This window comes from Zootoca vivipara, chromosome Z1, assembly GCF_965207765.1.
Source record: "Zootoca vivipara chromosome Z1, rZooViv2.hap1.1, whole genome shotgun sequence".
Taxonomy (NCBI): Eukaryota; Metazoa; Chordata; class Lepidosauria; order Squamata; family Lacertidae; genus Zootoca; species Zootoca vivipara.
This window is the reverse complement of record NC_142583.1, coordinates 69,118,648-69,140,949: the sequence shown is the minus strand read 5'-3', so window position 1 is coordinate 69,140,949 and position 22,302 is coordinate 69,118,648. Positions and strand designations below refer to the sequence as shown.

Here is a 22,302-nt window from a genome sequence, read left to right as displayed (position 1 = left end):
TAACAGTTGGGTAAATTTATTGAAAAAAAACCCAAACCTGTCTATTGACTCGTGCCATTTATTTATGCATTTTGGGGTTGCTAGGCAAATACTTGGGGTTTTCCCGGTACCAAGTATTTTGGGAGGGGGCACAGATTAAAAAGGGTTTCCCAACCCTACCAAGACCACCACCCTTGCCTATCAGAGAAACAGAGATTCCCCATTGCTGTCTCCTGCGCTGACAAACTCTTCTTCCATGGACTACCCCAACGCTCACGGGAATCCGTTGAGCTAGACCTGCCCATGTAGACCTCGAAGGGTCCCATCCAGATCCATGGCAGATTTGACCGCAATATTCTGAGCACCAGTACAAAATGGGGCACCCCACACCTGGACTTAACATCGGGCATTTGCCAACCCTCTTTCATTCCGGTGGACTTTCCCCGGTAGAAGGAATGGGTGGCAACTTCTTCTCTCGCAGATTCAACATTTGATGACGGCTGAGGGAAAGGACTGGGTTCAAATCAAACAGTTTATAATCTGCCTTACCCTGAGTCAGACACAACTGAATCAGCATTGCCTACATGGCCAGGCAGAGGCTCTCCAAGGTATCTGGCGGAGGAGACACTTTGCTCCCCAGCTTTTGCTACCTGAGACCCTTCTTGGATGGGAGATGGCTTGGTGGGACAGAGCATGGGGCCTTTTGCACTCAAAGCTCGGGTTCCTGCACTCGCCTCCCAGGGCACCCACTCGAGTCTACCTGCCCCCCTTTTGACAGCCAACCACTGCACGAGAGACATCAACAAAAGAAAACAGAACCCCAAAGGGCAGAGGTCCTTGCTGGCAATTAAATATCCGTCTCCTTAAGCCCGCAGGACTCGGAATCCGTCAAATCGTCATACATTTGGTACTCAATGCACTCCATGAACTCGTTGGGGATCCCGATCGAGACCGACTCCACCTCCGTCTTGTACGAGGCCACGGCGCCCCCTTTGACGGAGCTGCCCCGGATTTTGTGCGAGAGGCTGTTCATTTTTTCCTTCAGCTGGGTGGAGGGCTTCTGGAAAGGGGGAAAGAGCCTCCACCTCTTGAAGTTCAGAGTCCTCCGTTTGCTGGCTCTTTCCAAGCCGCCCGAGTTCAACATGAAGGAGCCGTTGAGGGTGGAGATCCTGGACCTGGGCTCCCTCTCGGAGTCTTGGCCGGACCCGTTCATGGAGGCCCCTCGCCAGTGGTTGTCGTAGACCCTCCAAATGGGCCTCCTCCTCCTCCGGCACTGGCACTTGAGGAGACGGGTGAAAGCCCTCTTGAACTCTTTGCTTGAGCAAGGGTAGATGATGGGGTTCACGCAGCTGTTGAAATAGCCCAGCCAGAAGATGACTTTGAAGAGCATCCCGGAGGGCTTCAGGGAAGGGAAGAAGGAACCTGGGCGGGAGAAGGGAGAGAAAGCAAGGCAAGAACATAAGAATGGCATCGTAGTGTCAGACCACGGACCTTAGCACCATAGAATCTTTTTTTATTATTATTTTAAAAAATTAATTATACTTTTCAGATATATACATTTCACTGGTTTTACAATCATTTTGACATTTTATTTTTTTGATACACCAAAAAAGAAAACAAAAACAAAAATACAAATGAAAATATTGATAAACACAATATTAATAATTACAAAACAATACAGCAAAAAATGGTCTTTAGACATTTTGACGTTTTAAAACTTGACTTCCTTCCCCCTCTTTCTGCAGTTTCTTAAATTTATTTTTGATATCTTCTGCATATCCAAATTAACTTAACTTACTCATTTACTTACCTTCTTTAAATAGATAATCTTATGTAGCTGCAGGTTATTACAGTAATCCTGCCAGTATTGTTAACTGTTTACAATTTATCTGTAAATATTCAATAAACCATTTCCATTCTTTTATAAAAAGTTTGTTCTCTGAATTTCTTATTCTTCTGGTAAGCTTTGCCATTTCTGCATATTTCATAAGATTTTGTATCCATTTTTCCTTTGCTGGGACTTCTTTCCATTTTTGGGCAAGCAACATTCTCGACGCTGTAGTTGCATACATGAATAAATGTCTATACAGTTTAGGTACTTCTATCCTTCTTAGCATCACAAAATCATAGAATTATACAATTGGAGAATTGTAGAGTTGGAAGGGGCCCCAATGGTCATCTAGTCCAATCCCCAGCAATGCTTGAATCTACTGTAAATATCCCTTCTAGACATCTGAAGGCAGCCCTTTAAAGGGAAGTTTTAAATGTTTGATGTTTTATTGTGTTTTTAGTATTGTGTTGGGAGCCGCCCAGAGTGGCAACCCAATCAGATGGGAATTATATATATTTATTTATTATATATAATTTATTATTTATACCACGCCCATCTGGCTGGGTTTCCCCAGCCACTCTGGGCGGCTTTCAACAAAATATTAAAATACAATAGACAAACTTACTTGGTCTCTAAGGTGCTACTGGAAGGAATTTTTTTATTTTGTTTCGACTACAGCAGACCAACACTGCAACCTACTTACAACTAGAACAATTTGTATACCACCCTATACCCATAGGTCTCAGGGCGGTTACAACATAAAATCACAATATAAAGACACAAAATACATATGAAAAACAAAACAAAAACAAAAGTAGAGTTGGAAGGGGCACCAAGGGTCATCTAGTCCAACCCCCTGCAATGCAGGAAGCCTGACGCACCTGGAGGGCACCAGGTTGGGAAAGCCTGGTCTCCATTATTACTGGGAATTGATTGTGTCTGGGCGTTTGTGTGTCAACCCAGCCTCAGCCAAAACCTCAAGGCGAGATTCTTCTCCCAAAAGTAATAATGAGTGCTTGCCCTAATGCCATTATCCGCTCCTGGAGTTTTGCCTTCAGAAATAGAAAGCAGAACGGCTAAGAAGCCAGCAGGGCCAGTCCTTTGATTGTGGCATGATGTTCTTGGATAATTGGAAGAGGCTTTATTGTGCAAGCATCAAATCCTCTCTTGTCTATTAATCCCCATTTGTCCCCATTAATCCCCCACTAACCCTCTCGGAGTTCCGGCACGTGGCGTTTCCTGGCTCTGTCCAGCAGGTGGCTCTCTTGCACTCTGCCCGGGCTCCGTGGCTAATGCCCAGGGAACTCTAAGAATAACTCTCTGACTCAGCCTGACTGTTTTTTAATTTTAGATGAATCATGACGCTGCGTGACTGTGGTGTTAATTTGTATTATGGGTAAATAGCGTGCACTTCCAAGGCACTGGTGCTAAACCCCGGTGTCAAAACAGCTCCAAGGGGAGCGCTTGGCATCGCGGGCAAGGAAACATTGGAATCCTGAAAGTGAGAACAGAAAACACCCTCTCACAAGAAGGCCCCATAGTTTGCTGGCTGAGAAAAGGAGCCTCCGAAACCTGTTTGTAGAGGGGAGGAAAAAACAAACACCCAGCAACACTGTGGGGGTCCTGGATCTGCAGAGTCTGAACTGTGGGCTTCAACTTCAGAAGCTGCAAGATTCCAGGGCAAGTGATATATTCATTCACAAGAACATAAGTAGATCCTGAATACAGGCTTCAAGCTCTCGTGAGTTGCACTGGCAAACCAAACACAGGAAAATGATGCATACAGGGTCAGACCTTTCGGCTCTCCAGCTCAGGATCGTCTACATGCCAGAAGTGAACTGGATCTGGCCGGTGGGCCAAATCCTTAACTCCCTTACACCTTGCAGGCCAAATTTGACAGGTGGATGGGGAAACTCTCTTGCCAAGCAGCTGCCATCACAGTGACATCAGGCGATGGTCCTCAGGACTCCAACACACCTGCTCGGCAGGGTTGAAGTCACAGAATCACAGAACTGTAGGGTTGGGACCACGAGGACCATCCAGTCCAACTCCCTGCAATGCAGGAATATTTACACCCAACGTGGGACTCGAACCCACGACCCTGAGATTAAGAGTCTCATGCTCCATGCACTGAGCTATCCCAGGTGATAGGGTGGTGACTTGAAGCCTGCTCCCTGCAGGGATTGGCTGCATGACTGAGCCGGGAGCTTTGTGAAACTCTCCCTCCCTTCTTCCCTCTCCCTGTTCCACCTCTCTCCATATGAACCTCCCTAAACGCAGACATCATCCTCTGAGTCTCTTCTTTGAGGTCCAGAGGGTGGCAACATGAGAAGGGACATTTTCTGTTCCCCATTTGTGGGATGCCCTCCCCAGCTAGCCTCACCTGGTGCCTTCATTGTACACCTTTAGGCACCAGGCGAAAACATTCCTCTTCAACCATGCCTTGGGCTGATTGACATCTGACACCCTTTTAAATGTGTTGTAGAAAGGGTGTGTGTGTTTGTTTTTGTTGTTTGTTTTTTATTATGCATTTTGTGTTTATTGTACTGTGAACTGCCCTGAGATCTACGGATAAAGGGAGGCATATAAATAATGATAATGTGGGCCAAACGGCATCCTCTGCTGGGCTGAATTTGACCCAAAGGACTGAGTTTCCTCAGCCCTGATCTGCACTGCACTGGATGGCAGCTACCGTACCTGAAGCTCTCCGGGATTTAAGACAGGGATCTCTCCAAGACGTACCTGGTGATGCTGAGGATTGAACCTACGAGCTTCTGCCTGCCAGGAAAATGCTTTGCCCCTGAGTTCTTGCCCTTCCCTGAAGACTCTGGTTGACTAATGGTGTGTGCCAGCACACAGGCAGAGGTGAGGATTTTAACCAGCAAATATTAACCAGTAAGGCTGTGAGTCAAAGCACACCCTTGCTTAAAAGTTGCAGCTATTTTGGAGCTGGTACGTTGTTAACTGTACCAGGGAATGAAGGAAAGAAAAAGAAAAAAAAAGGAAGAAACATTGAAGATGGACACCCCTTCTAACAAAAGATTTTAACCTGGAAATATATTTAGCCTGGAAAAAAGGAGAGGAGATATGATAGCCACCTTCAAATATCTCAAGGGCTTGCCACATAGAAGAGGGAGCAAGCTTGTTTTCGACTGCTCCGGAGGGTAGGACTCGAACCAAGGGCTTCAAGTTATAAGAAAGGAGATTCCGACTAAACATTTGGAAAAAACACTTTCTGACAGTAAGAGCTTTTCGGCAGTGGAACAGACTCCCAAGAGTGGTGGTGGACTGACTCTCCTTCCTTGGAGGTTTTAAAGCAGAGGTTGGATGGCCATCTGTCACGGATGCTTTTGCTGAGATTCCTGCATTGCAGGGGGTTGGACTAGATGACCCTTGGGTCCCTTCCAACTCTAGGATTCTATGATTAGCCTGTGTTGTTTATTAAATTGTCATGCTATTTCACACATCTCCCTAAAAGAGGATGTCACGTGTTATGCTCTCTCTCTCTCGGTTTTAAACAAAATAGCCGAGCTATTATTCTGGAATCCCAGGCAGGGATGCAGCCAGAATCTTTCAGAGGTTTCTTGTGCCGCAATTGGCAAGCCTCAAGTCCCTTTTGGAAGGGCATTTGTTTATCACCAGACTTGCATTCTGGAGCAGCCTGGAACCGACTCCCAAAATGCCTTGGTGATGCTCTTTTTCGCTCTCCCCCTTCAACTCCCTCCTCAAAAGCCCAACCGTTCTGTGAAATAAACACATCTCCCCACCGTTTAACCTCCTTCCCTCTCCCCCCCCCCAGTTGACCCTGCGGTGTGTCAAATTTAAGACTGAAAGTTCCTCTGGGCAGGGATAGCTCTGGTAGTAGAGACTCATAATCTCTGTGTTCAAGCCCCACATTGGGCAAAAGATTCCTGCATTGCAGGGGGTTGGGCTAGATACCCCTCATGAACCCTTCCAGTTCTACAATTCTATTTACGTTTTATCCCGTAAAGCAGGTCCAACATCCTCAGGCAAGGCTCACAGGCACTGCCACCTGCCCCGGGTTTGCGAGCCACCCTTTTGAATTTCCCACAATGCCCCTGAGGTAACGCCACTCCAGAGCATTATGGGAAAGGGAAAATAGTGGCTGATCCCTGCCATCACTGAGCAAGTCCACGCCTGGGGGTCCACAGATATAGGAGGTGGACCACCAGAGAGCTATTTCCCTGGGAGACATTAAAAAAAATTACCAATATTTCTGGAGCGAGTATAGACAGTTGTGGCCTTTATTGACCAAAATAGATGCTTTGGGCTGCACCGGTCCACCCTGATTCCCAAACATCAGTGGTTTATTCCAGCAGGAGAGTAACTTGCTTCTACATGGCTTCCTCTGCCCCTTTGGTGGGGAGAAAGGCCCCGTGAGAAGAAGCATTTGGAAAACAGACAAGCCAGCCAGATTTTTTAGACCTCAGCTTGGAGGGAGGGAGAGATGGAGGCTGGGATATATGCAATTCAGCCTCAGGCCAATATCGGCAACTGTGCTCATCCACAGCACTCATTTTCATTCGGGTGCTCCTGCTTTACGGAGGACATTCCTCTGTTCGGTAGGGTCCTCTCTTTAAGGGCCTGCCTTGTCAAAGACCAGAGAGTTGGGGGACCCGAGAAGCGGTGCCCACCAAGACATTAACACCTGGGCAGCAGACCGACAGCACTTTGACTGCAATTTTAGCAACTGTTTCTAACTCTTTTGCCTCTGTGCATATAAATCGGGGCATGCAAATACGATGCAAATGTGTGCTCAATATAGCCCCCCCTCCCTTTTGGGGACCTGCTTGAATGGCACCTGCACCAGAGTTAGGAACACAGGCAGTTGCCTGAGTTTGGCACAGAAAAGATTGACAGGTGCACAGCTCCAGGGCTCTCTGTCAGCCTCTTGCCAGACCCCTTCACGGGGTATTTTGTGGGTGCTTCGGCACCCAAGGCCCCAGGGAGTCGGCACCTATGCTGGGATGTTCCCTTGAGATGCAATACTGCTTAACTGCATCGAGAGGAAGGTAGGCGTGTCTTTGTGTGTGCATGCGTGGAAAAAAGCGGGCTATAAAGGCAAAAAATAATGGTGTGTTACCGTCTCCCTTCTTTCCAGTATTAGGAAATGGTCCTAGCTTTGTTGTTTTGCTTTTAAGTCTCACTGGATAGCTCAGTCAGTATAGCATGAAACTCTTAATCTCAGGGTCGTGGGTTTGAGTCCAACATTGGGCAAAATATTCCTGCATCGCAGAGGGTTGAACCAGGTGACCCTTGCGGTCTCTTTCAACTTTACGATTCTACAGACTATAAGCATCAAATGCAGCATATGGTTAGAAGAATTAGAAGAAGAAGAAGAAGAAGAAGAAGAAGAAGAAGAAGAAGAAGAAGAAGAAGAAGAAGAAGAAGAAGAAGAGTAGTTTGGACTTTATATCCTGCCTTTCACTCTTTTTAAGGAGTCTCAAAGTGGCTAACATTCTCCTTTCCCTTCCTCCCCCACAACAAACACTCTGTGAGGTGAGTGGTGCTGAGAGACTTCAGAGAAGTGTGACTAGCCCAAGGTCACCCAGCAGCTGCATGTGGAGGAGCGGGGAAGCGAACCCAGTTCACCAGATTACGAGTCTACCGACTTATCCAGATGACTGGAGATTTGAACCCTGCACCTACCATCTGGAGGGAGCCAAGCAAACCTGGAGACCCCAAGGCTTGAGAGTAGCTTACTTGGTAGAGCATGAGATTCTCAATCACAGGGTTGTGGATTTAAGCCCCACATTGGGCAAAAGATCCATGCATTGCAGGGGTTGGACTAGAAGACCCTCATGGCCACTTCCAACTCTGCAATTCTACCATGATTTTATGATTTTATGAAACAATGAATGGGGTTCTCCGCTTCAAGTCAAAACTCCCTTTGGGCTTCCTATACTCTTAGCCACCAGAAGTAACTTACGATGAGGCTTCTTAGCGTTCCGCTCAACATTCCTGGTACGTGACCAAATTGAGATTTATTCATTCTCTAGCTCCCTGACGTGGCTGGAGAATGGAGTTTGGTTGTGCAGAGGCCTGTGTTCGCCTCACTGTCTGTGAATCGGGCTGCTGGCTGATGAATTACTAGTGTGTGACGAAATGCACCGATCGGCTTCCCAGCTGAACACCGCAGGCTTAGAGATGCGAGCGGCTGTTCTTGGCTCTATTCATCCCTGGGGCCACGTTCATCCTTAAAGCAACCCCAGCTCTCATCCACGGCAGTAAATGAATTTGCACCAGAGGAGAAATTGGCCCTTCTATTGCGTAGGCCCGAGAGAGCTGTTAAGCTCTTCCGCAGATTAAAATCTCCATTGGCAAAACAGGGGCCGGTGATATTTATTATCTGCTAAGTGAGATGAGCTTAATGGCCTGGTCACATACAGGACAGTCGCATGCTGGCCGCGAGGGGCTTACGAGGTGGATGAGCAGGGGCTCAATCAAGCTCTCCGGGGCTTGTGGTTTGGCCCCAGCATAACCCCACAAGCCCCCGTAGAGCATTTGCCTTAGAATAATAGAACCACAGGATAATAGAACCGCAGGTGGCGCTGTGGTCTAAACCACAAAGCCTAGGGCTTGCCGCTCAGAAGGTTGGCGGTTCGAATCCCTGCGACGGGGTGAGCTCCCGTTGCTTGGTCCCAACTCCTGCCCACCTAGCAGTTCGAAAGCATGTCAAGTGCAAGTAGATAAATAGGTACCGCTCTGGCAGGAAGGAAAATGGCATTTCCGTGCACTGCTCTGGTCCGCCAGAAGTGGCTTAGTCATGCTGGCCACATGACCCGGAAGCTGTACGCCAGCTCCCTCGGCCAGTAAAGCGAGATGAGCGCTGCAACCCCAGAGTCGTCTGCGACTGGACCTAACGGTCAGGAGTAGCTTAATAGAACCACAGAATCATAAAACAAGGGTCCTCTATTCTGACCCCCTGCAATGCAGGAATCTCAGCAAGAGCATCCCTCAAAGATGGCTATCCAACCTCTGTTTAAAAACCTCCAAGGAAGGAGAGTCCACAACCTCCTGAGGGAGTCTGCTCCACTGTTGAACAGCTCTTACTGCCAGGAAGTTCTTCCTGGTGTTTAGTCGGAATCTCCTTTCTTGTAACTTGAAGCCATTGGTTTGAGTCCTGTCCTCCAGAGCAGGAGAAAACAATCCGGAGGGAACCCGAATTGCCGTTACCTCTGACTGAGCGCTATGGCTCAGTCAGTAGAGCGTGAGATTCTTAATCTCAGGGTTGCGGGTTCGAGCCCCACATTGGGCAAAAAGATTCCTGCATTGTAGGGGGCTGGACTAGATGACCCTTGTGGTCCCTTGCAGCTCCACGATTCTATGATTCTATAGAGCATTTGAAGGCAGTTGGACAAAAGGAAGTGTGGGTGATCCCTGAGCTGGCGTGTCCAAATGATCCAGCCCAGCTGAAATGCCACAGAGACCAAACTTCATGATAGCGTCAGCACGCGCGTACGCTTGAGCATCGATGATACATGCAGAAGCAACTTCAGCAACCAGACTCCTTTCCCCCTCTCAGCCAGCTTAAGTCTCGGCCTGGCCTGCTGCATCTTGGAGGTCATGAGACTTTCCTTGTTTTGTTTTGACTGCCTCTAAGCAGCCCGTGATTGATGCCTCTCCTTTTAGTTAATTGCGTTTCTGCTCTTGATGCTTTTATTGTGACATTTTATGGCTGGCTTTATTTTTTTTATTTTTATTTTTAAAAAAGAATGATGACATTCTGCTTTTATGCCTTCTGCTTTGAGTCTCCAGAATGGCAGCATAAAAACAAAATTAGAAAAATGAAAAAGCATGGTGGTGAAGTTGCCTCCTTGCCTCCCCCAGTTTCTTGCAGCGAGACAGCTTTTCTTCCTATCTTCTCCCCACCTCTCCACCTGTTTCCAGCAGAGACAGGGAAGAGAGAATATGGGTTGCCAGTTGCAAAATCAGGTGGTGCATATCAAAGGTCGGGGACTGCCGGCTGCCACCCCTCGCAGTGAGAGCATGTCCAGACATGACCTTCAGACCTTGCTGCTGTTGCATGATCCATGTTCCCTGCATTTCAGCCAAGAAGACTGAGCAGGTTGTGGAGCGAAGGTGTCAGATTTGAGGTGCCAAGAGTTACCTGAGCTACAATTCTCTCTGGGGTTTAATCATAGAATCATAGAGTTGGAAGAGACCACAAGGGCCATCCAGTCCAACCCCCTGCCAAGCAGGAAACACCATCAAAGCATTCTTGACATATGGCTGTCAAGCCTCTGCTTAAAGACCTCCAAAGAAGGAGACTCCACCACACTTCTTGGCAGCAAATCCCACTGTCAAACAGCTCTTACTGTCAGGAAGTTCTTCCTAATGTTTAGGTGGAATCTTCTTTCTTGTAGTTTGAATCCATTGCTCCGTGTCCGCTTCTCTGGAGCAGCAGAAAACAACCTTTCTCCCTCCTCTATATGACATCCTTTCATATATTTGAACATGGCTATCATATCACCCCTTAACCTTCTCTTCTCCAGGCTAAACATACCCAGCTTCCTAAGCCGTTCCTCATAAGGCATTGTTTCCAGGCCTTTGACCATTTTGGTTGCCCTCCTCTGGACACGTTCCAGCTTGTCAGTATCCTTCTTGAACTGTGGTGCCCAGAACTGGACACAGTACTGCAGGTGAGGTCTGACCAGAGCAGAATACAGTGGTACTATTACTTCCCTTGATCTATACGCTATACTCCTATTGATGCAGCCCAGAATTGCATTGGCTTTTTTAGCTGCTGCATCACACTGTTGACTCATGTCAAGTGGGTTTAACAGTCCATCCCTTTTCTCAGGGAGCTCTGGGAACTGTAGCTCTGTAAGGAGACCAGGGGATCTAACACCTCTCCTCACCCTTAAAAAAACAAACTACAGCTCCCAGAATTCTGGGGGGGGGGGGGTGGCAGCCACGACTGTTTAAAGCAGCACCGTGGTGCTTTAAATGTATAATGCAGACATGGCATTGTGCTCTGACGGCATGATATGAATAATGGTGATTTTAGCACAGCGCTGAAGTGACAATGATAATATGGGAGCTTGGAGCCGAATCTTCTTCTCGTCTCTCTCCCCCCCCCCCCCCGCCGCCAAGTCAGATCTGCAATATTCAAGAACATGGTGCAGGCCAGGGGTTAACCTCCAAGTTCACATTCTTAGAAAACCAAAGGGAGGGAGGGACTTGGAAGCTGGAAAAACAAACACAGAATAGTCTTGGGAGAGGCTCGGCCATCACGGAACTATTTTTCCAAGTCTCCAAGTGAACAGATTTGAGCACCCGTCGCATTTGCCCTTTTATGATTTGTCTGGATGGATGATTTGCCATCAGTTTTTCCAGAGTCACCTTTTGCTCTTTAGCAGGAAGCGTTTTTCTATATCCCCAGCTAACCGAAGCACAGCTGGCTATCCTTTGAAACTGACAATTCCCTACTGCTGTGATGATACAGTCTGTTCTCCAACCCCAAACTGTGCAGGAAAATACCCATGTTGGTAAAAACAATGCACAGAACCATACCAAGAGGAGAAGGAATGGCATGCAAAATTGGGTGTATGAAGCAAACTTGTGTATTGTTTGTTGATTTGCTGGACAACCGCCCTGAGACCCCTGGGTTCAGGGTGGTATATAAATTCAATAAATAAAATAAAAATAAAATAAAATCAATACAGCAGCAGCAACAACAACAAAGAAAACCCACAGCTTCAAAACAGCAAAACGTAAAAGCAACTTCATTTCTCAGGGAACATTTTGTGTCTCTTGAAGGCCCTCCTCTTTCAATCCCAAAATATTTGCAGGCGGAAATTCAGCAAGACCCTAATAAAACTGTGAGGGGAGTCTTGCCAGATCAGACCAAGGGTACGTCTAATTCATATTTTCAGCAGTGCTGAGCCAAATTTCTCTGGGAATAATGAATATAGGAAGAGCCCTGGAATTCAGTATATCAGGACAAAAGCCCATTCGGTCCAGCAGCCTGTTCTCATAGCAGCCAACCAACTGCCTATGGGAAGCCCCCGAGAAGGACCTGAGCACAACAGCACCCTCCGCTGGGGAACAAATGCATTTGTCTATGCGCCAAGATGGTCAAGGGTCTGGAAACCAAGCCTTATGAGGAACGGTTGAGGGAGTTGAGTATGTTCAGCCCAGGGAAGAGGAGACTGAGAGGAGATAGGATAGTCATCTTCAGATATCTAAAGGGCTGCCACAAGGAAGCTGCAGCTTGGGGTCTCATCTACTCTACAATGCTATGATTCTATGCATCCTCTGGCCCCTGGGATGTCTTAGGGCAACAGAATCAAAAGCCTTTCTACGCTGAGATTTCTGTCTATTTCATTGATCTGACTTACACCATTCTGCTTATTTCCCTATTTATTTTCATTCTGAGTTGTTGCAAGTGGCTTTGGAGGCCGGCGACCAAGCCAGACGCAGAGCATTCATCGTCGGAGGCAGTAAATTCCTCCAAATCTCCAGTTGCTGGCAATTGCAGGCGGGAAGAGGGTTGTTGCGCTCAGTTCTGCTTGCAGCCTTCCTAAGGGCACTTGCTGGACCATGGTTGTGAGAGCAGGACGTTGAATGGGAGGCCACCATTGGCCTGATGGCGCAGGGTTCGTCTTGCTCCCTCAAGGAACCGCAACCAGCCAACCCACCAAGGAAGTTGGAGAATGAGTGGACTGAGGCCAGGAGAAGACAAGCAAAACCAGAAGCCCCCCCCCCAAAAGCGAGCCATGTGGCCATAGGGTGGAGGGGGGGAGAGTCCTTTGTGCCTTGAGCAGCTCCCAGCTGAGACAGCTCCCACACTGTCCCTTTTCAGGCTTGGCTGGGGCGCTTGCCAAAAAGAACACACTTGACTTGCCAAGTCCCCAGCTTTTCACCAGCTGATTCTGTGTGAAAAAATGCACATAATTTCCCATAATTTTTGATGACAGGGTGGGAGGGGCCACCTCCTTCTCTCCAAGTCCTTGGTTGCTCTTCCTTCCCACCTAGAGAACCCAGCCAGTTTCCTTGGAAGTGTTCTGTGGAAAGATCTGAGCTGGCCACTCATGTTTAGCAGCTTGAGGAGGGCTACTCCATTTTTGTTCCATTGGTGGGGAAGGTAGAAAGAGTGGGGAGGGGTAAAAGCAGGACACCGTGAATGGTCCTGCTTGCTACCTTCCGCCAAAGGGAAAGACAGAACGGGCTTTGTTTTCGAACTTCTATGAGACGGATCTCTGCTTTCGTACACAATGAGCAACTTCCTCTGGGGTTCTTTGGCCATGTCCCCCTTTGTCTCCCTCTCGTTTGGCGCCTCCTTGTTTTGTGTCCTGCTCTTTGATGCATCTGCAACCTCGGCCCAGACCAGTGCCAAACTCAGCCAGCAAAGGAGGCCAGTAAAGGAGGTCAGCTCTCAGGAGCAGAGAACATGCTTTGCAGTCAACAAGGACTCAGGCTCTATTGCTGCAACCTCCGGTTCAAAGCAGGGCTAGGGAAGACATGGGCCCGAGACCTGGCAGAGGGTCTCCAAGGCGGTGCCCGTGAGCATCAGTGTGACCCCTCAGTAGCTCCCAGGGTGTTCACAAAAGTAACCAGTGTGATGCAGCAGCAAACAAACAAACAAACAAGCAAACAATCAATGACGCAAACAACTAATGCAATTCTAGGCTGCTTCAACAGAAGTCTAGTGTCCAGATCAAGGGAAATAATTGTACCACTCTATTCAGCCTTGATCAGACCACACATGCAACAATGTGTCCAATTCTGGGCACCACAATTTCAGAAGGATGCTGACAAGCTGGAATGTGTGCAGAGGAAGGCAACCAGGATGATCAAGACTCTGGAAATGAAGCCTTATGAGAAAAGGTTGAAGGAGCTGGGTATGTTTAGCCTGGAAAAGGGGAGACTGAGAGCAGATATGATAGCCATCTTCAAGTATATTAAGGGCTGTCACATGGAAGATGGAGCAAGCTTGCTTTCTCCTGCTCTGGAGGGTAAGGACCTGAACCAATGGATTCAAGTTACCAGAAAGGAGATTCAGATTAAACATTAGGAAGAATTTTCTGAGGACAAGAGCTTTTCAGCATTTAAAGGGTGTGGCTTCCCCCAAAGCATCCTGGGAACTGCAGTTTGCCCCTCGCCAAACTACAGCTCCCAGAAAACTGCAGTTCCCACAATTCTTTGGGGACAGTCAGGTGCTTTAAAAGTACAGTGGTACCTCGGGTTACAGATGCTTCAGGTTACAGGCGCTTCAGCTTACAGACTCCGCTAACCCAGAAATAGTACCTCGGGTTTAGAACTTTGCTTCAGGATGAGAACAGAAATCACGCGACGGGGGCCTGGCAGCAGCGGGAGGCCACATTAGCTAAAGTGGCACCTCAGGTTAAGAACAGTTTCAGGTTAAGAACGGACCTTCAGAACTAATTAAGTTCTTAACCTGAGGTACCACTGTATGGTATGTACGCAATCTGAGTTTGCAGCCTGGTAAATGTAGGTCTAAAAAAGATGAACACCCCCCCCCCCGAATAATGTCTCCACCATCTCCTCTTGAGCACTGGGACTTGACTTATCACTGCCATGGCACTATCACAAAACTTTGCTTAAAAGTCCTGTCCCATTGTCCCTCAGGGACCAATAATGGCATTTTTGGAAGCTGCTGGAGGAGTTGCAGTTTCTCGGGCTGGAAGAATCCGGGCTGAGTCCTTGCAGGGAACACTCTGTTCCCTGTTGCAGCCAAGGGAAGCTGTGTATCTTTCTTGAGATACCTCTCCCAGTGACCCCTTGCGCCGTCACCACTGCCGCCGCCACTATCAGCTCATTCCTGGCAGGCTCCCCGATGATGTGTGCTCTCCAGCACATGAGCATGGGAAGAGGGCCAAGACACACATGTCCTTTCTGCAGCTCTGCCCAAAGGAGGGCGTTCAGTCTTGGGGAGAGGATCCTGGCATCTAATGCTGCCCACTTCTTAGCAGGACACGGCCCTAAAATGGCCTAGGAAAAAAAAAGCTCATCCATCACCCTTTGGGCGATAGGCTCTAAAGTGGGCCGACCATCTGTCACTTTCCAGCAGCTTAATCACCAAAGTTTCCTGGGCAAAATTGATGCAACATTTAGACAGCCTTGCAAAGAGGTGACCTCATTAGATCATGGGGGAATTACATAGCAAGACCTCTGCACACCCTCCAACATTCCTCTGGTGAAAATAGGGACATTTCTCACTCCCCCTCCCACAGCTGACCCTCCTCGATCCCCTGTTTTTGTGTGAGCAGAGCATTTCCTATCAGAAGAATGGCAAGTGTGACCAACCAGACACAGCACACATGCCTTCCATTGTCCTGAGAAAACCCCATCAGAAGGTGGCGGCTGTATCTCCTCCCATACTCCCCAACATTTCTCCTATGAAAATAGGGGTGTTCTAGGGTTGCCGTATTTTGAGGAGCAAAAAAGAAAAAAAGAGAGAGGAGGACGCTATGACGACTCTCATTTTAAACACCCCTACTATATGAAGGCTATAGAAGCTGTGATATATTGCCGGGGGGGGGGGGGGACAGGAAAATTGAAGAGCAAAGCAAGTCTTCAACCATCAGTTATGTCTATGCCTCATCCAGAATGTATAGACAGTGACAGTTTGGCAAATGTTAAAAATCCACCCAGACAGAAATTTTACCCCTGAAAAAGAGGATGTGTCCTGGAAAAAGAGGGCACATGGCAACTCTAGATGTCCTATTCCATCATCATTAATAATAATAATAATAATAATAATAATAATAATAATAATAATAATAACACTCTGCCCATCTGACTGGGTTGCCTCAGGCACTCTGGGCGGCTTCCAAAATATATAAAAACATTGAACATTTTTTAAAAAAATACACTTCCTTATACAGGGGCTGCCTCCAGATGGCTTGGGGGGTTGCATAACCTCCAACATTTCTCTGATGAAAATCGCGATGTCCCAAGGAAAAGTGGGACAGTCCGGAATCAAACAAGAAACTGGGATGGCTTCTGTAAATCCAGGACTGTCCCTGGAAAATAGGGACACTTGGAACGTGTGCCCTAAGGCGACCTTGGAAAGAGCTGGCATCATTAGATCACAGGGGGAATTTGTTGCTGGACATCTGCTCTTGCTAAACCTAGGCAGCTGGATCAGAACAGAGCAAGACCTTTGCTCCTCTGCCATCAAACTACTGCCATTAGTATGACTAAGTCTGAACCTCTGAGAAAATAATCCTCGGTCGTTCTGGAAGTCCTTAGCTGCTTTGCAGGCAGACTTAGCAACGTACACCTTGCAATAGCAGTCGTACAGTCGTATCTTGCATCCGAAACGCCGTGGAACTCAGACGTTTTGGCTCCCAAATGCTGCAAACCCAGAAGTGATTGTTTCGGTTTGCGAACATTCTTTTGGAAGCCGAACGTCCAATGGGACTTCTGCAGCTTCTGATTGGCTGCAGGGGCTTCCTGCAGCAAATCAGAAGCTGCGATTTGGTTTCCGAATGTTTTGAAAGTCGAATGGACTTCTGGAATGGATTCTGTTCAACTTCCAAGGTGCGACTGTACGCTTACATTTGCCTGAACCAACAGGATCTCCTCCTCTTCCTCTTCCTCTTCCTCTTCCTCTTCCTCCTCCTCCGCCTTGTATTTTTATCAAAGATTTCTTGGTTTACAAAAGTATGTGCAGTGTCTCTTTTTTCAAGTTACATTTTCTACAGATCAGTTTTATTTGTTGAGACATTAGTGTTACATTAGGAAGAAAAGGGGGAAAGAGGTAGATGGGAGAAAGATGGGTGGGTGGCAATGTTTCTATTTTACTTAATGTATGTGTGGGGTTTTGTGTCAGCGTTGCTTGTGCAGGTTCTCTTTGCTATTCGCTTGTGTTCCTTGGTGGTGAGAGAGGTTGGGGTTGGCCTAGGCCAGGCATCCCCAAACTTTGGCCCTCCAGATGTTTTGGACTACAATTCCCATCTTCCCCAACCAGTGGTCCTGTTAGCTAGGGATCATGGGAGTTGTAGGCCAAAACATCTGGAGGGCCGCAGTTTGGAGATGCCTGGCCTAGGGTGTGGTTGTTCATTTGTGATTGGCTGTGGTGAACTTTGTTTTCATGTAAGAGTGGGGTGTGTAGGTGTTTTGGATCAGGTTAGCCATATTGATTCGTATGCTGTTGGTGGATTCTTGTCAGGGGCATAGGAAGATTTGGGCGGTGGGGGCGGGCCGCCCCTAGCAGCGCGACCCCAGGGGCGCCATCACGGCTGCCCACCCCGCCCCCAAAACACGCACCCCGCCCCTGCGCGTGGTGCGCCCCGCCCCAAAATGCATGCGAGGTGGCGGCACGCTTGTGGGTGGCGTGACACCCCTCGCCTCCGTCCAGGAAGAGCGCACGCTGCAGCAGGGAGAGCGTGCATTGGCTGAGCAATCCTCTGCAGCGCCTAGCGAGGTTTTAGCCGGGCGGCTGCCGGGCTTAGCTTGCTCCCTTGGCCGACGCGCTCTCTCCCTTACTGCTTCCACATGCTCTCCCTGGGTGGAGTTGAGGGGCGGGCCAGTGAGGATACGCTTGTGACGCCCCTCGCTGGCCTGCCCCTCGACTCCATCCAGGGAGAGCGCGCACCGCAGCAGGAAGGGAGAACGCGCGTCAGCCAAGGGAGCAAGCCAGCGTCACAATGCTGCGGAGCGGTGCCCCACCTCCGGGGGGTGCCTCCGCTTTGACGCCCCGGATGCCAAAGCGGCTAGCAATGCCCCTGATTATTGTCATTGTCTTTTTGGGCTGTGTATGTGATAAAGGGGAGCCATACCGGGGTGAAGGCGGCTTCTTCTATTTGTCCCCGTGTCATTTTTAGTTTATTGGTTAATTTTTCTAGTAAGGCTGTTTCCCATACTATTTGGTACCATTGGCCCATGCTTACTCCTGACAGGTCTCTCCAGTGTCAGCTTATGATGTTTCTGGTTGCTGAGAATAGGTAGGTTATAAGTTCTTTGTGATGTGAGTGGGCATTATTGTCTTGGAAGGTGTTTAGTAGGGCCAGTTCTGGGTGATTTCTAATACTTGCTTAGTTATTTTGCATATTTCTTTTATGGTTGTTGTCCAGAATAGTTGGATTTTGGGGCATTCGCACCACATGTGGAGGTATGTGCCTGTGGAGTTGCACCCTCTCCAGCATTTTGGTGAGGTTCCTGGGTGTATTAGCGCTGATTTCCTTGGTGTTAGGTACCACCTGTAGGTGAGCCAACAGGCTCTTCTCATGTTCTTATGTACTACTAAAAGGAGCACCACCTCTGAGAAGACAACCCAAACCATTGCGTTGTGGAACCTTGAATACTAATACGTTCATTATGACATCAGCCAGATTTGTGATGCATCATAGACATGGACTGCATATACCTAGCACATTTAAAGCACCCTCCACAATAATCGTGGAAATTGTAGTTTGTTAAGGGTCCTGGGAGCTGCTGCTCTGTGGGGAGACAAACTACAGTTCCCGGGATTCCTTTTTTTGGGGTGTGTGTGCATGGATGTGCTTTATATATATGGTGTGTATGGAATTACACACACAGACACAGCTGTGAAGGAAAAGCGTAAACGTTGGCGCTAAAAGGTCATGAAAGGCAAAAAGTACAGCCTCTGACAGTTCAATCGAAGCTTAAATGCAGGTGAAATAAGCATGTCACAACAGCAGCAGGTGGAGATAACAAAATCATCTTAGCATTGCCAAGTAAAGTAGCACTTCTAATGAGACAGGCCACCATTGTCTCTGTTCAGACCCAGATGAATAGGATTAAACTCTTGGTGAGTTGCAAAACAGTTTCGCCATCAACTTTTCCTTCAAAGTTCCTTTTTTCAAGGCCAGGAGGCATGGTGCACCTGAAGGTCAGTAAGAGAGTATCCTGATAGGCTGAAGTGTTTGAATGCTGCAATTGTCGCATGAAATCTAGATCAGCGTTGCTGAAATCAATGGTTTCACAGGCCAGTCCATCTGCTGTCCCAGTGCCCTGAAGGATATCACCTGCCAGCGCACCTGCTATTTGTGGTGGCTATTGATGCTCACCTTTGACTGCCAGGTATCCTTCCAAGGTTGGGAAAACAGCAACACCTAAGCACGTTTCTCCAGTGAGAGTGAGTGCAATGTAGCAGGTGTGGCCAGAGCATTAGCATTCGCTGTAAGTAGCCAGGAGTCATGGACTGGTTGGACACAGGGGAAAGGTGGGAGGAACCAGCTGGGGAACCACCAAGGGAAGAAGGATCTGAGCCTGGGTTTTGGTGGTGGGAGAAGACTGGGAAGAGGAGGTGTCAGAAGCTGAAGAAATTACAGGGCTCGGTGAGCAGAGAGAGTCTGTGGCAGAGAGAAGACCAGGAACCGGGGCAGAAGCTGAAGCAGAGAGGAAGGAGGCCAAGAGGCAGAGAGGAGACACCAAGCCATGGGTGTCTCTCCCTCCTGCTGCAAGCTCCTCGAGGTGCAAGCCTGGGCAGTGTGTATGAATCAGAGGACTCTTATTCTCTTAAGCAAACATTGCCAGTGGATTCTTTTCTGTTTAAGTTAGGTTTTATGGCCCTCTTAGTTTTAAAATATGTGTTTTATCTGTATTTTTAGTTTTAATAGTTTTTTATTGTTTTAGATTGCATTTTAATTACTTGGTGAACCACACAGCGAACTCAGAGGCGGACGTATAAATTCAGCTCATAAAACAAGTTATTGCAGGATTGATGATTGGCTGAATTTGATACCCAGAAAGGGAGTCTTGTAATTAGAAGCCCAAAAATAGCATTCTAGCATTGGCAAATGGTGAGAATGCTCTCAGAAGCAAGACCTTTGAGAAATGACAGCGGAACGGACTCCCTCGGGAGGTGGTGGACTCTCCTTCCTTGGAGGTTTTTCAGCAGAGGTTGGGTGGCCATCTGTCAGGGATGCTTTAGCTGAGATTCCTGCATTGCAGGGGGTTGGACTGGATGACCTTTGGGGTCACTTCCAACTCTATGATTCTACGATTCTATGATTCTGTCACGGGGAAAACAGCCCCTACCAACCAAAATCAGTGGAAAAACAAAGGATACAGAAAGCTGGGTGAGAGAGCTGCCTCTAGTGTGTTCTGCGGCTAATCCATCCCGGGTCTTCAGCACCACTTTGCTCTCCCGAACAAACATCACATCTGACATATGGCGATGCTTGGCATGCTCCTTTTTCAAATATGCCTTGCGTGGGTTGAGATGGGTGGGAAGTTGAACTTCTCAGCCTGGGATCTGGCCACTTTGAACAACCTACAAGCAGTTCCGTTTAAAATAAGTTCTGAAAACGTGGGTAACCAGTAGAAGAGTGTCTATAATAAACCTTCATGCTGAGGCCTGGTTTCCCAGGTTGCAAGAAAGGAGATTGTGACTCAACATCAGGAAGAACTTGATGACAGTAAGAGCTGTTTGACGGTGGAACAGACTCCCTCAAAAGGTTGTGGACTCCCCTTCCTTGGATGTTTTTAAGCAGAGGTTGGGTGGCCATCTGGCATGGACACTTTAGCTGAGATTCCTGCCTTGCAGGGGGTTGGACGAGATGACCTTTGGGTTCCTTCCAATTCTACAATTCTGTGATTCCACCAGGGTTTGCTGTGGAATCAGCTGATCAGTGCTGACAGAGAGCCATGCTTGCTGAGCACACTTCAAGGCCTCCTGTGCAGCTGTATCTTCCCTGTTTAGGGAAGTTTTAAAGGTGTGACATTTTAATGTATTTTAATCTTTGTCGGAAGCCACCCAGAGTGGCTGGGGAAACCCAGCCGGATGGGTGTGGCTCAAATAAATAATAATAATAATAATAATAATAATAATAATAATAATAATAATAATCTGTCCGACACAACCTCACATACAACATTGGGTGTGTCAGGTCTAATTTGACCCGCATGTAAGAGGTTCCCTTCCCCTGGCTGACAGTGACAAGAATATCTAGCAGAGCTACATCATTATATTTTATTTTTGAGATGGGGTGGGGAAGCTCTGTAATAGCTAATGGTCATTATAGCTCCTTATTCTAAAACGGAACCATTTTCATTTGTTATGTCAAGGGAAATAAGTTTCCACAGAGCAGCTTAACATGTTTTATGCTGGGATTTAAAGGAGCTTATTGGAATGCTGTTCTTTGCTGTCTCCAATAGACTTTCCTCCCTTCCAGACACAAAATTTTGCCTTAACAACAAATGTTGGTTCATGATGCATTTTCCATTTATTCTGGAAGAGCTCCTGCAATATGAACGAGAGGCAACTATCCTAGTATTGGATGCCTCCTCGTTGAATTAGTTGAGCATGTTTGCACAGTGCAGCTTGGCTTAAGCACTCTGAACACAGATGCCCAATAGCATCTTCCTTTGAATAGACAATTCTGTGGTTTGTGCCATCTTGCATATTTTATAGGATCATAGTCGTGTGTGTGTCTAGTCACACAAAGTCCCTTTGAGTTCAGTGTGGATTATTTATTAATAATATCAGAAATATTTATTTGTTGCATTCTTGTGCCTCAAAGCGATTTCTACAATTAAACATGTACGGTAAATAACAAAGGCATTAAAACCAGATCCAAAACCAGCAAGAAACAGAAGCTGAAATACTCGTCCAAAAATATGTTTCAGAAGACAAATCCTACCCACCTTACTTAAAAGATGAGTGCAACGAAGGGTGCTGACACAACTAACTACCTCCCCAATTTAAAAAAACCCCAAAGCCCTGTGTTAATAAACACATTTTTGCCTGCCACCTAAAACCAGACAGTGAGGGTGCCAGGCATGCTTCTCTGGGGTGAGCATTCCACAAATGGGGAGCCACCACTGAGAAGGCCCAATTTAGTGTCACCACCTCCCTCAGAGAGGGCACATGGAGAATGGACTCAGTGATGAAAGGAGCACCTGGCTTGGTTCCTGTGGGGAGAGAGAAGTGGGTGTGGATACTGATATGGGAGTTTGTATGGGATTGCATTGCTAGAACAAGCAACTAAGGAAATGCGTTGAATTGGCTGTTGAATCAGGCAATGCATTTTTTAAAAAAATTGAAATTCTTTAATATAGAAGTGTTTGTAAAAACTGCTCGTGCTATGATCTCTCTCTCTCTCTCTCTCTCTCTCTCTCTCTCTCTCTCTCTCTCTCTCCATGAAACAAAGTCTGCTCCTCTGCTTCAGAATCAGTATATTATGCAATTTATCCCCCCCACTTCAGAATCAGTGTTTATGCATAAATTGCATAACCAATTTATGCAAATGTCATCGCTTAATGAATCTATTAAAATTAATCTGCTTCATTAACTGAGATGCCTCCAATTGAGCGAGAGCCCTGATAATTTATACTACTTTTTGCTAATCCCAGGAACGGGCTGTGAATAATGACCCATCCTTCGTCAGTCATTTGAAATCTTATCTGGCCACCTCCTGGCTTTTGGGGTTTCAGCTGAGGTTCTCCCACACACCTTCAAGCCAATATTTGCATCCGTGAGAGCTAGACTGTTATTGGTTTTTTAATTGAAAGCTGAGATTCTCACGGAGTTG

The 22,302-nt window shown here is 47.3% G+C and overlaps 1 protein-coding gene across 1 annotated transcript in view; it reads right to left on the bottom strand.

Moving 5' to 3' along the window:
• The window catches only part of ADRA1D (adrenoceptor alpha 1D), a 49,900-nt gene continuing 27,598 nt past the window's right edge, over positions 1-22,302 (bottom strand). The window contains exon 2 of the mRNA XM_035103101.3: positions 1-1,401. Coding sequence (XP_034958992.1) covers positions 827-1,401 — 575 coding nt within the window. The 3' untranslated portion in view covers positions 1-826. The remainder of the gene's footprint in view (positions 1,402-22,302) is intronic.